This window comes from Narcine bancroftii, chromosome 13 (assembly GCF_036971445.1).
Source record: "Narcine bancroftii isolate sNarBan1 chromosome 13, sNarBan1.hap1, whole genome shotgun sequence".
NCBI lineage: Eukaryota > Metazoa > Chordata > Chondrichthyes > Torpediniformes > Narcinidae > Narcine > Narcine bancroftii.
Window position 1 is genome coordinate 70,637,175 of NC_091481.1, and position 18,628 is coordinate 70,655,802.

General features: G+C 38.5%; 1 protein-coding gene across 6 annotated transcripts in view; it reads left to right on the forward strand.

The window, feature by feature from the left end:
• tom1 (target of myb1 membrane trafficking protein) overlaps positions 1-18,628 on the forward strand; it is a 74,139-nt gene that overhangs the window by 14,815 nt on the left and 40,696 nt on the right. For all 6 annotated transcript variants that reach the window (XM_069907971.1, XM_069907972.1, XM_069907973.1 and 3 more), the window contains exons 3-6: positions 5,949-6,027; positions 10,675-10,824; positions 13,351-13,485; positions 16,548-16,676. In XM_069907971.1, the coding sequence (XP_069764072.1) occupies positions 5,949-6,027; positions 10,675-10,824; positions 13,351-13,485; positions 16,548-16,676 (493 nt within the window). The remainder of the gene's footprint in view (positions 1-5,948; positions 6,028-10,674; positions 10,825-13,350; positions 13,486-16,547; positions 16,677-18,628) is intronic.

Consider the following 18,628-nt stretch of genomic DNA (forward strand, 5'->3'; position numbering starts at 1 on the left):
AGAAGTCGATATTAATGCCATCTTGTTGGAGGCTGCCCAGTCGGAAGATAAGATGTTGTTCCTTCAATTTACGGGTGGTCTCAGTCTGGCCTAGACGATTGTCAACTTGGTGAAAGACATAATTTGGTCTGCCCAAACCTTGTTGGTCTTCTTGTACGACAAGATGACTGTAATGGAATGCTTCTGTTTCGCACATTCCAGGCAGTAGGAGTACATGCTGAAGGATGCACTGAAGCTTGGTGCTTCTGTTAAGAACTGCAGCGCAAGATCCTTCCGCCACGAGACAATGAGGGACTAAGTATAGTAAAGAAACCTCTCAGATAACCTGATGTTCCAGCCTTTTGTTCCAGGACACCACATGAGTGGCGAAGTCATGGGCTCTTTTATATATTTTATTTTTAAAATTCTAATTTTGAAATGTTTTATTCAGAAAGAAAAAAGGCAAACTTTTTTTGATGCAATAAAAAAGTGGAGAAGTAAATTCACGGCTGATAGTATTTTAGTGAGTGAATTGGTTGTTTTGCATGAGGAAGCTGTTGCATTTGAAGGGATTGTGAGAAATTTAAAATTGATCTTTGTGGAATAATATTTCAGTGAGTGGTTAATCTATTGCAGTGTTTTTGTTAACTCCTTGTTGTACTATTGTTGCATTATTGGAAATACTGCTTAATAGATGACGGTAAAGAAGATGGCTCGACTTTCATCCTTGCAAACTCCCAGCACTTTTCGGGAAACAGCTTGATGACCTGGACAGTACCTCAAACAACATCATTAAAAAAAAAAGTATCCAGTCAAAATGTTGATCCTATTTGTGTTGGGTAGTTTGTAGTGCAGATGTTTGTATTTTCTACATTTTAAATGACATCATGACTAAATTTCAGATGTACTTTATTGACTGTGAAACTCTGGGAAGTCGCATGGTCTTCTCGAGCAATATTAATATAAATCACTTAATCCTTGCACCCAAGTAACTGGCTGAAAACATGGACAGGCTCTCAGTTGTTCATCCTTGGAAGTATAATCAGCCCTAACATTTGATCATTAATCTGTTATGAATGTCAGATGTGTGGTGTCTGGTTTTTATATTTAGTGATCTATTACAATGTAATGGAATTGGCAGGCTTGGTGGTAGAGTATCTGGTAATAAACATTGGGTGTGAAGGTTATTTTTAGAAAATTGCAGGATTAAAACTGGAAACACCCTTGAAAAAAATGTGGTTTAATGTGCTTTGTTTGCATTTTTGGCATACTGTTCATCTTCTGTATTTGACATGTTGAGCTTTCTATGCTTTCAGCTATTTATTGAACAACAAATTGTTCTAATTATACATTTAAACATTCTTTTTCTTCTCACTATTCTGGTCCTGGAAAGTTTTGAATTCTAAAACGACTGTAACTTTAAAATATATATCCTTTTTTGAATATCCATCTTCTGCCATTGGATTTATTTGTGGGAAGGACAATCAATCGTTTCATTCCTACCTTTCTTCATTTAAACCAACAGTTTTACAGCTTTAGTTGAAGTGCGTTTGGATAGCTATTCTGGGCTTGGTCGTCACAATATGGAGACACTGGGAAGTGGGAAAGAAATTGGAATGTGTGACCACGGAGGCGATAAAGAAAGATTCAAAAGGCTGGCTTAGCTGTTTTTTTGGTAGGTTGAGAGATGACCTTGAAGAGGGCTTTCAGAATAACAGATTAATGGAGGCATAAAGGAAATGTTTTTTCTCGAAGGAAGCTCAAAACTTGTTTAGAGGCCTAATTATCACTGAAAAATCAGTGAATGCTTGAGAGGGTTCTTAACCAGATAGTGATTAGAAGGTAAGATCATTACCATGAGCAATATTCAATCAATGCATGTGTACTACAGTAGAAGGAAAGCTGTACAAATACACTAAAACCCCCATTATCTTGCACCTATGGGGATTGGTAGATGCTGTATAAGTGAATTTTCCGGTTGCTTGAGATTGCATGATTGGCGAACTAACAGCGAGGCACACCAGTTTTAAATTTCATATTTTTCACCTCTTGATTTTCTGTGAATTTTTTTGGCTTGCTGTTTGAGACTGTTGAATGCTTGAATTCCAGATAATTTGCAAATTGCTCAGTTAAGGTTAGGTGAAGATGTTAGATAAGCTAAAGTTAGCATGGTGAGGCTAATATGAAGCTCAACTGGCTTTGTATTAGTTGATCTGAATGATATAGTTAAGCAGTGGATTTGTAACTATATAAATCAGAATTTTTCTGTGTATCTCATTTAAAAACAATATTTGCCATAACATAGTTCTGAGGCAGTTTTATCCGATTGAGAATGACATGCTCCCATTTCAGTTCTGTGTTTTCTGAAGTAATAATGTGATACCGACAGTGAGTCCATGTATCAAGAACACACAGAAACCCAGATTATGCACCAACTGCTCACTTCTGCCCCTATCAGGCAAATTCTGCCCATCAGTTGAGTGGGGCCGGCTGATGACTTTCCTTTTGCAGACTCTGTTGATAATGCAGTCAGATTGTCTCCATTCTTAAAGATGGTCTCAATTACAACATCTCCTGGCATAGGCACCTCTTTTGAACTTCAGCAGAAATGTCATCTAGTCAGATTTTGTTAATTTTTGTCAGTACATGGCCTTTGATTAGGAATAGTAGCAAGGCTGGGCCAAATCGGTTGTGTGCGATTAATGGAGGCCCCTGGTGTGGGTGAAAGTTGGGTTAGAGAAATAACTGAGGTATTCCATGCTGTGGATCCAATGATATCGCTTGATTTTAGATTTAATTTTAAACATACAGGCCCTTCCGGCCCATGAGTCGGTACCGCCCAGTTACACCCAATAAACCTACAACCCCTTGTATGTCTCAATTGGTGGAGGAAACCGGAACCCTCAAGGAAAACCCACGAAGACACTGGGAGAATGTACAAACACCTTAGAGACAGTGCGGGATTCAAACCCCGTCCCAGTCACTGGCGATATAATAGTTTTGCACTATCCACTACATCAACCATGCCATTGTTGCACAAATGCACCACACCATGGAATGGTTGGATGTTTCTCCCAGTAATGCTCTTTAATTTCAATTTGCGTGAGTATCTCATGGAGGTCTCCTGCATGGAGGTCTCCTGCATGGAGTGGATTTCCAGTGCAAGTTGATAAGGATATTCCTTTTGTATTTAGTTGCTCAGCAATCATCTTCAAAATTATCAGATCATGTTGGGGCGAGAATGTTTTCTCTTCCAAAATGAAATGCTACATTAAGATTAGATTGAACATGTATGATTAAAATTGAAATTAAAATCTCACACATTTTAACTTTTATCTTCAAATAGGGTGAAATAAATATTTGAATGAGGAATTTACAATTTACACAGTCAAATTAATCTTTAAAACTAGACAATTTGATAAGCACTAATTATGGTTTAGCACAGTTTAAAGCCCCAATTCGATCTGTAATTAAGCATAAGATTTAAGTGTGCTTTACAGTGATACCATTTATATCTTGTATAGTTTTGAGTGACTGATTACACTGGAGAAGACCATGTTTGTGTATGTTTATGAAGATACAGTGAACAGCTAACTTCATAAATTATACGTTCTGTATAATTTTGATGGAAAGTTTTACCGTCAATATGAGATGTATTGCTCCAATTCTGGGGGCTTGCAAGCCTTTGAGGCATGTACTATGTTTGAAGTTTTATACAGAAGAAGTTGTTGATTACCAAGTAGTTGTACGATTGAACATTTTGGTTTCCTTGTGGAGGTTAGTCACAGATCACTGTAAGGAGCACCTTTGGATAAGAAAAGGGCTTCTAGTGAAAAATAATTTTAAAATTATTCCTTGATTGCAAAACTGAAAGCAGGAGTGAGGTGAAGTACAAAAGACTCCAGGTTCTGTGATTGTAGTAAAACCACAGAAATGCTTGGAGGAACTCAGCAGGTCTCGCAGCATCCACAGGAGGTAAAGATATATTACTGATGTTTCAGGCCTGAGCCCTAGATCAAGGTATGGGGGAGAAAAGCAAGCAGGCCTATGGACATTGCGAGGCCCAGCATTTCTGTGTTTTTATGGCAATTGAGTGAATTTAAAAGGTGAATAGAACCTTCCCTGGTCTATATTTCAGCTAAGATGTTGAAGGTAATGCAGAAAAACTGTGACCCCACTTAAGATTAATGATTAGGGTTTTGTTAAACATGAAACCCCAAGTTATCTTTTATAATTGCATTAGTTATGCTACATCTGTGTTTCCATTCTGTGGGACTTAAATATGTCAAAAGAAGAAACAATGGGCTTTCTCGAAATGAGCCTGCTGAGTTGGTCTGGATTTTTTCTGGACTCAATAGAATGTACCAAAAGAAGGTCATTTAAGCACTGGGTTGCCAACATATTTTTAAAATAAGGAGCAGATTACTGCTATTTTATGATTTGCACTCAGTCATTGACATAGTTGGCAGAGTCGGATTTGACTTAATTGAGTATCGAAGTTATATTTGTCTGTGTATTGCTTGATAGACATCAACAGGTAGGTTCCTAGAACAATTCATGCAATCTGGACATGTGAGAAAGTAGAAAAATTTTGGGAAGATCTAAATCAGATATTAAATAAAATAACAGAAAACAATATACCGAAGAATCCAGAGATCTTCCTCCTAAGTAACATAAAAAGCAAAGAATTTGGAATTGATTTGGATGGTGCACAAAAAAGGTTTGTTAAGATAGCTCTAGCCGTAGCAAAAAAATGTATTATGTCAACCTGGAAATCGGAAGATAATTTGAAAATACAACAATGGTATATAGAAATGAATAAATGTATTCCATTAGAAAAAATAACATATAGTTTAAGAAATAATATTGAAATATTCGAACAAATATGGGAGCCTTACATGAAACACAATAGCGAAAACCTACCGGGGACAATCACAACCTAAGTTAACGGAAGGAAAAGGAAATGAAAAGAATGGACTCAGTGGAATTTCTGGTGTATTTTTATTGAATGACAACATTGTCTGACTGGTTTAATGTATCCTAGATTTTGTACCTTAAATGGACGTGAGGGAGGAGGTAGGGAGGGTGGGATGGGAGGAGGGGGGGGGGGGGGGAGAAAATGGCACTGTATATGTGTGAAAAGGAAAAAGTGTGTATCATGGTTAATGTGATTTGTGGTGTGAAAAATAAAAAAATTAAAAAAAAACAGGTAGGTTCCTAGTCATGGTTCCCACTTGGAGGGTTGCTCCAATTTAATTTTGATTAAACTGATGGTGCAATTACAGACTATCACAACACTATTGGGTGAAAGATGAAGAAATTCTGACATAAAACTCTTTTGCTTGCTGAGGGTGCTGCACGACCTGCTGAGTTTCTCCATTATGTTTGTGTACTCCATAAAACTAATACTGTTTGTGAGCTGGATAGGATGGAAAGGAGAAAAAGTGTTTTTTTCATTTGTCTTTCACAAGCATTAAATTGCACATTGGGATTGTTCAGTGTAACATTTCAGTGAGCAATATGATTGCACAAAACAGGCCAATAAGGGATGATCAATCTTTTCTTTCTTCTTTTTCTTTCTTTGGCTTGGCTTCGCGGACGAAGATTTATGGAGGGGGTAAAAAGTCCACGTCAGCTGCAGGCTCGTTTGTGGCTGACAAGTCCGATGCGGGACAGGCAGACACGATTGCAGCGGTTGCAGGGGAAAATTGGTTGGTTGGGGTTGGGTGTTGGGTTTTTCCTCCTTTGCCTTTTGTCAGTGAGATGATCAATAAATGCCAAACAAAAGGATGATAATTGAATCATTAGCGATTAAAATTTTTTCATGACCCTTTGGAATCAAATGAAGGTTATTTTGAATATAGTATTTATTAATCTCTGAATCATCCATTTATTTTCGAATAAATGATCTTGCTTAATGAAATATTTTTGTCTTCTCTTTCTAAATAGATCTTTGCTTTCTTCCTCAGACCAAAGGATGCGATCAGAGCCTTAAAAAAGAGGCTTTCAGGAAACAAAAACTTCCGGGAAGTGATGTTGTGCCTGACGGTTGGTCTCGTGATTTGTCTTTAACTTAAAGTTCATTTTTTGTTCATAGCATTGTTACGAGAACTTAATTTACGGGTAGGCGATCAGTGAGTTCTAGAACATGCCCATCTTCACAAGCAAGATAAATGAAAATATATTTTATAAACATTATTTCAAAATCATGCAAAAAATAGGTTGCCCTTTGAATGTTTTGGAAGGCATAATTTGCTTGATTTATTAGCATCTTTAAATGTATTAAATGTTTAACATCATCATCATCTAAAGCAGTAGAAGAGGTCTTCTGCCAGCAAGAGAGATCAAAAGACGGTGTGGGCGGTGGGGGGGGGGCGGTGGTGGTGGGGGAGAGGCGGTGGTGGTGGGGGGGGGGGGGGTGCTTTTTGGGCTGGGCCTTGATTTTTGCCTCCTGTGCTGCCTGTTCTCCACTTTGTCTTATGTCTTTGGACTCTGTGTCCCATTTTCAGGGGCTGGTTTTATACCAAACCACCAGCTTGTTCATACTGTTTACCCATTCCAGAGTATATGATGGATAAAATTGGTTGGAGTCCAAAGAGTTAAGGACCAGATGCTACTGCAAAGCTGGCAAGATATTGGGAATCTCACAGTTACAATAGGTATCTCACGAGGTGAACACAAGGCTTAACTTTGCCCGTTCCAGAATGATCCTATCCGATGGTCCTTGTATTGCAAAACTCACTAAGTAATAATTATCACACAGTCCACAGTTTAAATTTACACAAATGTAATAATACTCTTAGTGTTTTTTTTTCCCCATTGACAAGTTTAATAATATCTAGAATTCTCATCAGTGCATCATTTCTGATCATTATGTTGGAGAAGTTTAGAAATTAGCATAGTTTGGGATGGAGCAGAAAATGACTGGAAGCAGCATATGGATTTAACTGTGTATATTTCTGAAATTACTATCAAATGTTCCCTATTAATAATGAATGTTGATTTGCCTCAATTTCTCATCATAATTTCTGACCTGTTGTCCTTGAACAGAAAGAGGGAGTGTGGAGGAAGTTAAAATGTCAGGATTAAGCTATTCACCATTTAAATTTAGGGGTTTTCGTTTCAAATCCTTGATTTCTTAATTAGCAAAAATAACTTGTCCGTCACTTCTCCTTGCAGTTAATTATGAGACAGAAAGACGTACAGTGAATCTGAAAATTTCAATGACAGAAGTATGGAGCGTAGTAGGACAAGTAGGCGGAATTTTAAACTTAATGAGAAAGTTTTATTCAGTTACAAGTGATGTGAATCACTGGCAAGGCTGCCAGTTATCACTGGCTTATAAATTGCCCCTTAGAATAAGACGTAAACCTATTGCCCTGCACTTTTGTAATCCGATTGGTGGAGACGTCCAGTGGGTAAAGAATGCCAGGATTTGGGTAAATTTCACTTCAGGATGTCGTGTAACCTTGAGAGGGCTGGCAGTTGGTCATGTAACAGTACATCCTGTGCTCTTGGTTTTCTGGTGGGAGAGATTGAGAGTTTATAAGGCTCTGTGAAAGAAATGGAGAGAGAAGGGGGTGGGGGGGGTGGAGACCTTAGGGAAAGAAGACAAAGGGAATGGAGGGAGAACGGGGAGTAGGCTAGCAACTATTAAACTGCCAGGCCTTGCAGGGCCCTACCTGCATCCTTGGTTCCCTATAATGCAAATGCTTTGCTTTCTGTATTATAGTCTTAGTTAAGTTTTGCAAAATGAATATCAATTGTAGTTTTTGGTCCATTCACATAAACAGTAAAAATACTAAAAAAGAGTTTGTGTTGCTTCATGTAAACACCGACCAAACCTGGCAGATATCGTGTTCTATTTTGAGGTTCAGATGTCAACTTTTTTTGAATGTCACTTAATTATTGCAATGGGATGAAATTTAACTCTTCAAAGGTACGAAAAAGAGAGTACAAGTAGGATATAATTGGGACCGAAGGATCGGTCGTAACTCAGAATGGATGTAAATTGGAATTTTGCCTGTGTCTGGATTAATGAAGTTTTAAAGCAAAGTTTTTAATCCAAATTTTCAACATCTGAACTTTAATCCAAATTTTCATCATCTGAACTTGATCCCATCACTGCACAATCTTCATCTCTATGGGTTGAAGGGCAGGGGGTTGAGGAGGGACTTTTGAAGGAACACGCCTAAATTTGTTTGTATTACTTGTTTCTTTTTTTTAATCATAAATTTGACAATAAGAACTTAAAGTATCCTGAATTTGTCAATAAATTTTGGTGAAATTTTGCACATTGTAGTCTATACTTTCAAAATCAGCAAGGTTTATTCATTTGTGAAAAAGCATTTGCCAACCCCTTAATGGAGAACCTCTTCTGTGGTTCCTCATCCTCTTTCTACCTTTTCTCCTCCACAATTCATTCTTCTAATTCGATTAAGTCCTCATTGGACAATTCCAATGATTCAGGATCTAATAACTTTTCCACATCTTCAACTTCGATTTCTAACTCAAGATTCTTTGCGAGTCTAACAATGTTTGCTCTAATCTCGTCAAGCACATCCTCTTCATTCAAGCTGGTATGAACATAGCGTTTAAAACATTGTTTCCAAATTCCATTCATGCATCTTACTGTCACATCCTTCCATGCAGCCATGATATTCTTGATGAATTGAAGAATGGTGTAATGTTTCCCATTAAAATCATGTAACGATTTTTCACCGTTGTCCATTGCTGTTATAGCCTGTGCAAATGTTGAGTGAAGGTAATGAGCTTTAAAAGTTGCATGTGCTCCCTTGATCCATTGGCTGAATGATAGAAGTTGTGTTTGATGTCAGAAATATCAAATTTACAGTCCGGGCTAGGAGTAGGTCCAGCCCAGCAGCCTTCAATAAATCAGTTCTGCTCATTGACCTCAACCTGTCTGGTGTGTGTTCTTTCAGTAGCAGTGTAGCTACCGCTACATACTAAGCAATATTGCCGAATATATGGAATAAAACAGTTAATAAACCAGTCTTCAAACAAAGTCCTAGTCATCCAGGCTTTGCGGTTGGATCTGTAGTGGACAGGCAGAGTGTGCCTATTAATATTTTTGAATGCATGTGGGTTCTTTGAACAGTAAAGCAGGAAATGCTTCAGCTTAAAACCAGCAACATTTCTTCCCAGTAACAAGGTTATGCGATCCTTAAATCCCAGCATGGTGCTAGCTTCTTTATGAATGTTTGTTCCAGTATCCTTTTCCAAAAAAGTCCCATTTCATTAACATTGAAAATGTGCTCAGGTTGATATTCTGTCACAAATTAACTCCCAATAAACTTTTTGGCAGCTCCTTCGTCAGCACTTGCTGCTTCACCTGAGACTCAAACATTGTGCAAGCTATCCCTTCTTTTAAATCTATTGAACCAACTATTACTTGCTGTGAAGTCCCCAATGTAATCCTCTGCCACTCACTCCCTCAATGCCTCATAAAGACATCTAGCCTTCGTTTGAATTGTCTGAAGTTCAAAGGCGTGCATTTTTGAATTAGATCTTGCAGCCACACCATCAATAACTTTTCCATTTTTCACTGTTGCTTTATTAGTATCATGCTTTTCATACTTGCAGAACCTTTTGCAGCCTCACGTGTTTAATCTTTGTCCTTTAAAATTGCTGAAACGGTGGAATGAGACAGCAGTAATTTGTGTGCAATGTCATAAACTTTTCACCCTTCTTCATACTGGTTGATAACTTTCATTTTTCCAAAGTTAGTGTCTTCCTCTGCTTCTTTGCGGATCTGTCAGCAAGGGATCGGTTTTTCTTCTTGCTTGCCATCTTTCTAGCTTACCTACAGAATGGTGACTGTGTGCCAGGCACTATATTCCGTATGTGCATACACTTTTTAAAAATCAGCCATATGTACCGTTGGACGTAAGTCAAGTAGGTCATAGTTCGAGGAGTACCTGTATTAGATTCTGTTTACAATCACTTGTTCAATAGAATTGGGAGTGCGAGACTTAAGGCACATGCAATATAGAATCCTTGTTGAGAAACAAGCAAAATTTTCCAGCTTGTGTGTAATCGGTTTTGTTTCAGAACTTCCCTTGTTCCTGGGTGTGACCAACATAACTATGTATGGAATGTGATGTGGCTTGCAGTCACTGTACTCTAACAGCTCCATCATGTATTAATTAAAACTCCTTGGGCCTTGAAAACCTGAACAAGCATTGTATCTGTAACACCCACCACCCCCCCCCCCCCCACCCCGACTTTCCCTAATGCATGTTCCAACCCTAGACCCAATGCGGTATTAAAAATGTAATCAGAATTGCCGACTGTTAAAATTGGGGTGAAACAAGAACTGAGACCGAGAGGAAGCCCCTCAACCAATGTGGAGGGGGGGGGGGGGTGAGAGAAACAACAAGGTGCCACAGTGGTAGTAACGGTGTGTTTAAAGAACAAATGTAATTATGTACATGAAAGAGAATGTATAGATATGACTGACATTATGGATGTGAAAAAGGGTTTGAGCAATTTTCTTTTTTGTAAATGTTATTCTGAATAAAGTCTATTTTTGGGGGCAAATTGGATGCTGGGATTGAGTGCAATACACAAGAACTCTGAAGAAACTTAGCAGGTCATGCAGAGTTCATAGGGCTCTGTGGATCGACATATCCTATGTTATTTTGCATTTATCTGTTTTAATTTAAACCAATACAGGTTCTAGAGACATGTGTAAAAAACTGTGGTCATCGATTCCACGTGTTGGTGGCTAGTCGTGACTTTGTGGAGGATGTACTTGTGAAAACCATTCTGCCCAAGAACAACCCACCCAATATAGTGCAAGATAAAGTGCTGAGTTTAATCCAGGTAAGAGGCACCAATAGTTCATTACTGCCTACAGCATTTAATCAGTTCTTAGAGATACAAGTAGTCTTCGACTTCCAACCTACCTAAGTTATGTCCAGCCACACGTATAGTCAAAATTTTTAAAAAAATCTTTATTAAAACTACTGTATACAGTGGTCCCTGTTCCCCGCCAGCACCCCAATGTCCTCATTCCTCAATTTACAGCCAGCCCCGAGTTACAACCAATCCTTCAGTCTCCATTACGGTCATAAGTCGAGGGACTACCTGTAATTAGAAATATATAAAATTGATGAATAACTGATTATGCTTTGGCCTATCAACCCAAAGGATAATCAGAATATCATGACTGAACCCTTCCATGCTGTCTCCTTACCACCGTCGAAACCATGCAACACTGGACAACAATTTTCTTTAAAAGGTTCACTTCCTGAAAAAAAAATGGGGACTATGATAGATGACTTCAAGCTGAACACTAAGATCATTTCAGATTTGCTGTATCACGCCGGAATTTGGAGAAACATTAAATTAACTTTGTTTGAATTTAGCCTGTTTAATTGCATAACGATGCTGACATTTTGAGTTAGTTCAACTGTCCTAAAAATGTTTAGCCACTGATTTTTGTTTGTACTCAGCATCTGATGCCTCTCATGTCAGTGTCCAACAATAGTCGGCCAGCATTGATGGATTTGAGTTGCCCTGATACCAATTTTCCATGGTTGCAATGTCCTGGTGAAATCTTTCATCATGTTCATCAATGACTGCGCCAAGATCAGCTGGGAAGACGTCCAAGTGTGGATGCAGTAAATTAATTTTCATCGACATGTTGCACTTCGTAGTTTTGTCGACTTAAAATATGACAGGAAATCACAAAAATAGGTGACGTCTAAAAAACGGTAGTGATAATGTTAGGGTGATTTTTGTGATCAGCAGCCCAAAATCCATAAAATACACCCAAAAGTTTTCAGGAAGCAAAATTTTCATTGTCCAGTGCAATCTGGAAGGGGCAGAATTGATGAAAGCCCTAATCTAATAAAGAAGATCAATGCAAACATCTTAAATAAGTTTTAATTTGTATGCTATTTCTCATATTCCATGCACTGTCGCCCCCACCCCCCAAGGTACTGGCGCATTCCTCCAAATAAAACTACAGGAATGGAAATGAGTGGTGTTCATATCCTTGGGAGAGATGTGTCAGCTTTAGAATGCATGATCGTATGATTGCTTTTCTTACACTAATGGCTAGAAGATCTATACTATTAAATTGGAAAGAGGTAAATCCTCCCACTGTTTTCCAATGGTTTACCCAAACTATACTATGTTTAAATTTAGAGAAAATTAGAAACTCTGTCTATGAATCCCCTTCTAAGTTTGAGTTAACCTGGCAACCATTTATTCAATATTTTCATTTGTGGTGAGTTGATCTGGCTCTGTTTTCTTTCTATGATTATGTATGATTATTGGGCTGTAAGATGAGATCGGAGTGATCGGCGTGGTTTAGCTATATCTGTAGGTTTTTTTTAAAGTTTTTTAAAATTTTTTTTTAATTCAGATTTGTTTTTTCTTCTTTTTTGGGTTTTTTTTTCTCTTTTTTCATATATTGTTATTAATTATATCTTTTTTTTTTAGAGATAGTTCACACCCTAAACTGATCAAAAATTTTTTTTATGATATATTTTTATTCTGTAATATTATTGTTTAATATCTCTGTATTAATTCATTACTTACTATGTATTTTTTTATATCTCTTTGAACTGTATGTGTTTATAAATTATAATAAAAATAAAAAGATTGAAAAAGAAAGAATGCATGCAGCATGCATTTGCCACAATGGTTTAATTATAAAAATACTACCAAATTAAGCATTTTAAATTGTGAGCATAGTAGATCAAGGAGAACTTTTTATGAAAACAGGTAATAAAAATTGTTGAGGTAAATAGAGGAACTATTTCTGCTGTTGGGGGAGCACCTCATTAAGAGTACAAAACTTTATAAACTTTTATAATTCCTCGAACCACATGAAATCCTTGAAGGATGAAGGGAAAACTGTTGAAGAACTGAGGTGATTCTTCTCAGAGTCAATCAAGGCGGTTTGAAGAGTAGTTTAAAATGCAAGTTATTTTTAATTAATGGGGAGATTTGTTTCCACTGTCAGTCAGACCAGGGACACAGCTTCAAAGGAAATAGCAAAAGATATAACTTTCTTTTAATACAATTGGTTTAATTTGTAAATTATTTCCTTTAAAGGGTGATGGAACCAATTCTATGAGTTTATAAAACTGAATAAGATCAATAACTAAAGTTGATGCATGATTTACATTCTGGGTCAAACAAAAGTATAAAATGCTAAAATCTGGGGAGGGAGAAAAGGATACCATTTCACGTCATCAGCCACACCATCAATAGGCGATAACTCAGTTTTGTGACTGTCTGTTGTTATGAGAGAGATGAGCAAAGTTAAAAGCAGACATGTTTTGGAAATATCCTGTTGTAAAAATTATAAAAGCAGGCTTTTAACTTTGGCTGCAGGCATGGGCTGATGCTTTCCGGAGTACTCCAGATCTCACTGGTGTTGTGACTGTTTATGAAGAACTGAGGAGAAAAGGACTCGAGTTCCCAATGACTGATCTTGATGCGCTGTCTCCCATCCACACACCTCAGAGAGTAAGTATGAATTAGATTCCAGTTATTGCCTATACCTAAAGTAAAACACGGAAGTTTGCAGGCACCATAGTTGAAGTAAAAACACAGTGCTGGAGAAACTCATCTGCTAAAACAGTGTACTTTAGACAGCAATAATAAAAATATGTAACCAACATTTTGTATACCTTGATGAAGGACTCAAGCCAAAACATTGGTAATGTATCTTTATCTTTACTATATAAAGTGTACAGTACCTGTCTACATATTGCTCATATCTTGTTGAAGGACTCAAACCCAAAATGTTGGTTATGTACCTTTATTTTTGCTACTTAAAGTATACAGAGCTACATTTTGCATGACATCACATACAACTCCAAGATTCTTTTTTCCTGTGGGCAAGGCAGAATTATCACTAATGGCAATTCAAAAAAAAAACTGACTCAATGAACACATGTAAACATAATGCGCAATACAGAGAATCAATCAATAATTTAAAAATCAATATGGAAAAGTAAGTCCTTTAATAAATCTCTGATTGAGTTTGTTGTTGAGGAGAATGATGGTGGAGGGGTGGCAGCTGTTCCTGAACCTGGTGGTGCAAGTCTTGTGGCACCAATGCCTCTTTCCTGATGGTAGCAGCAAGAACAGAGCATGTGCTGGGTGGGATGGATGATTGCTGCTGCTCTCGGACAACAGTGTTCCCTGTAGATGTTCTCAATGGTGGGGAGTGTTTTGTCCGTGATGTACAGGGCTGCTTCTACTATCTTTTGGAGGGCTTTGCGCTCATCCCAGATCATGTGATGCAGCCGGTCAGCGCACTTTCCACCACACATCGGGTTTCCAATATCATACCAAGCCTCCACAAACTCCTGTCTTTTGGTCCAAAGAGACGCTTGTAAGTGTGTCGTGAGCAACAGGATGAAGGCAAGATTAACCATCAGTGAGAGGGAATGGATTTCCAGGTGATATTGATGCTCCTCAGGGAAAAGCTGCAAATGGCCTAGTGGATTTTTCTATGAATTACCAGCAGAGGGCACAAAAGTGGCTTTTCAAACCTGCATGACACTGCAGGAACTCAGGAGTGAGAAGACAGTGGTGTTCTCTCTGATTTCACAATGCAAAGGAACATTGGTCAACTATTGCCCAATGTTTTAATAGTCTTGGACATATCATTTGGTGCTTAATGATACACGACAGATTTCTAAATCTTACTGTTTTTGAAAGCTTGAATGTGCAGCTCTCTCGTTTAGTGACCACATCTTATTCTGGGACATCTGTGCCTAAATAAGGAGGGTTCCAGTTCATGTGTTCAATGTAGAACCAGTCGGAAAATCTGAGAAACCCAATGAACCTCTTTTTTAAAAAAAAAATGGAATTAAAAAAATAATTTACAAATGATCAGTTGTGACTGATATTTAACCCTCGACTGACCCACTGAGAAATATCTCGTTGAACTTGGTGAGTCTTGCTCAATTTTGCCGCTACACTTCCTGAAACACTTCAGTGAATATCATATTTTTAAAAAGGTGTCTTTTAGGATATGTACAACTGTTTTAGTTACCGAACAAAATAGATTTGTATGTAAATACAAAAATATTTTTGGAGCTCTTGTTCTGAGGCACCTACAGTTTCTTGATGAGCAGCAAATCCCATCTAAGCCACATTGTCTCTTGCATAGATTATAAACTACAATTGAGGCATCTTCAGTGCCATATTGTAATTGGGCTTCACACCTGGGCTAATGAAGGAGAAAGTCTCAGAGTCTTGTGGTGAATGCTATCCAATGACTTTTTGACTGACCAATGAATTTTTATATGAATAGGTGACACCGGTATAGAACACAGATGTGATCCCTCATGGAAACTTTCCCAACTCTGCACACTTTCTGCCTGCCTTATATTGATGGGATCAGTCTCCATTCGGAGAGCAACACCGTCTAAGGAAATTCTGATTGTATTAAATCATAGAAACTTTGAGCACAGGAAAAGCACTTTTCATCTTTCATGTTCATACCACCCAGAAGTGCACTTTTTCATCACACTGCCTTGCTCTTGTTACGTGTGATTGAAGGTCATGTTTCTTCTAATGGTCGTGTGGGGGCATTTTAAATGTGTTGAGGATTTCTGCTCTTTCAAGTGATGATGTCTGGAATCATCTGTTTATTATTTTAAAGAAATCAGATTTATTGTCAGAGTACATACATGACATCACATACAAATCTGAGATTCCTTTTCCTGTGGGCCAAGCAGAATTACCACGAGAAATCCTGGGTGTCACCCTTGATGAAAACAAACAGATCAAATACCTTGGCATCAAAATCCAGAACGACCTGCATTGGAAGGATCAGACGTATCATACAACGGTGAAGGCTACAGGAGTCCTAGATTTTCTGAGACGCAACCAACTATCATTATTCAATTTCCGTCAAGGAGAAGTTGTACCTCACCCTCATCAGACCACATTTGGAATACGCAGTAGCTGCATGGGTCTCAGATACAAACAAAAACACTATTCCCATCGAACGAGTCCAGAGACAAGCAGCCCGCTTTGTCACAAATACAGATGGAAGGGAAATGAGTGTTACAAAGCTCTTGGATTCATTAAAGTGGAGCTCTCTCCAAGACAGCAATGAAACACACCATCTGACCTGTTTTTACAAAATGATCGATATAGACCACCAATTCTAACCTGAACCCAAGCCTGCTGTGAGCAGATGAAGGCACGTAGCCCAATTTGTAATGCCATCTTCCAAGACAGATGTACAGCAATTCATTCTTCCTCCGTACAATTAAATCATAGAATAATCTTCATCCTATCATACTCACACAACCAGACCCAATTAAATTTAACACATCTCTTCTTCAAAAATCTCATCCTTAAGCATCTCCTCCCCACCTCCACTTTAAACTCTATATGGAATATTTTGGAAGATCAAGAACTTAAGAACTTCATGAAATCTCCTCCAGCTGCTATGTTTTTCTGTTGTGCAGCTACTTTGGATGATTAATGTTGGAAACTCTGCATTACTCATTAGCTATACTTCTGCTTACAAATGCCTATTTTGTTCCTTTTTTGCTTTTCAGACCATTCCTGAAGTTGACCCAGCAGCGTCACAGAATTCAATTCCAGTGCAGTCGGCAGTATTCCCTGTCTCCGAACAGCCCATTCCGATCGCGTCATCAGAAGGCGCAATTACTCCCTCCCTTGAACAGGTAACATTCAGTGTTATACAGTATATTTTGGGGCACCATATCTAAAATTAATTATCCCTGCTGTCCCCAGAATGAAACTTGATGGCACAGAAAAGCAGCATTAGTGCTGCTTCCTTGTAGCTCCAGTAACTTGGTTTTGACCCTAATCTCTGGTGCTATCTGCATGAAGTGAGCACATTCTCCCTGTGATCACTTAAATATCCCTTGGGCAATCTGGATTCTTTCCACAACCTAAAGATAAGCTCATTGGCAACTTAAAATGATCCCACAGCGAAGGTAAGTAGTATTCAAATGAAATCTAAGGGGAGTTGATGGGCATGTGAAAGAGAATATGTTTCAAGGGAAGAAGGGCAGCATGGGTAGTATAGAGGTTAGCACAATGCTATTACAGTGGCAGCAATCAGGAATGTGGTGGTTAGAATCCTGGAGCTGTCTGTAAGGAGTTTGTACGTTCTCCCTGTGTCTGCGTGGGTTTCTCCCACTGTTCAAAACATACATACAGAAACATATAGGATTATGAAGGATATGGATAGGATAGATGTAGGAAGGTTTTTTGAGCTGGATGGGGAAAACTAAAATGAGAGAACACAGTCTCAAGATTCGGGGGAGTAGATTTAGGACGGAGATGAGGAAAAATAGTTTTTCCCAGAGAGTAGTGAATGTTTGGAATTCTCTAACCAGGGAAGTAGTTGAGGCTGCCTCATTAAACATATTTAAAATTCGGTTAGATAAATTTTTACATGATAGAAGAATTAGGGGATATGGGGAGAAGGCAGGTAGGTGGAGTTAGGTCATAAATTAGATCAGCCATGATCGTATTGAATGGCGGAGCAGGGTCGATGGGCCATTTTTGGCCTACTCCTGTTCCTACTTCCTATGTTCCTATGTACTGGGAGTTGTAGGTTAATTGGGTGGCACGGTTTTATGGGCCGATATGGTCTGTTACCATGCTGCATGTCTAAATTTAAATTTAAAGAGAGGAAAATGAGACTAATGGGATTGATCTTAGAGCTGGCATGGACCCTGTGGGCTGAATGGTCTTGTCTGTTGAATGTCAACAGTTCTGATAGTTTGTATGTTGAATCTCTTCATTGTAGACACTTCATTGTGAATTTCCATTTGACATCTATCTTTAAATTTCTGCATCAGATGTCCAACACATGAAGTAATGATCCTTTTATACCATTGTCAGGAAACCTAACCAATAGTACTTTTCTAACCAGTGATTTTACTCATACAGATATCTCCCCTCTTTAGAGCAGCCCCCCAACCAGCCATTCAAAGAAAGCATCAGTCACTCAACCGCTCCCACACTAATGTCTCCTTCCAAAAGCCCCCTTCACCCAGTCCTGATTGTGACTGTATGTTGTCCACTCCCTATTCCAAAGGTTGGCAATATTTAGCTAGTCAACAACCCAGGCCGCATTTGTGCTATCTATCCCTGCCCAGCCATTACCATCACACCCATCTCCCATGAGGCTCCATCTTAGTCCAAGTCTGCTGGGTCTATCTTGCCCCTATTGACCCCTCGGTCATAAGAACACAAGAATTGGAAGCAAGGCCAGCCTGCTCAGCCCCCTTTTCATAGCTCCACCATTTGATAAGATAAAGGTTGATCTTTAGCCTCATTGCTACTTTCCTCTTCCAACACTAGAATCTCTTTTAACATCTAACTATCCATCAGTCTCATTCATGGAATATATTCAAGACTGAGTGCCCTGACCTTGTGTATAGATTCACTAAACTCTAGGCAAAGACGTTTCTTTCCCCTCAGTCCTGAGTGGTCCAACCCCTTATTTTGAAATGGTGTGAATCTTTTCCCCCACCCCCCCACTTCCAAAAACTTCCATTTCCAGACACTTCAAATGGGGTTAGCACCACTTTGAATCTACCTTGTCAAACTCTGCAAGAATTTTATGTGTTTCAGTAAAATTGCCTCTTGGTCTAATAAC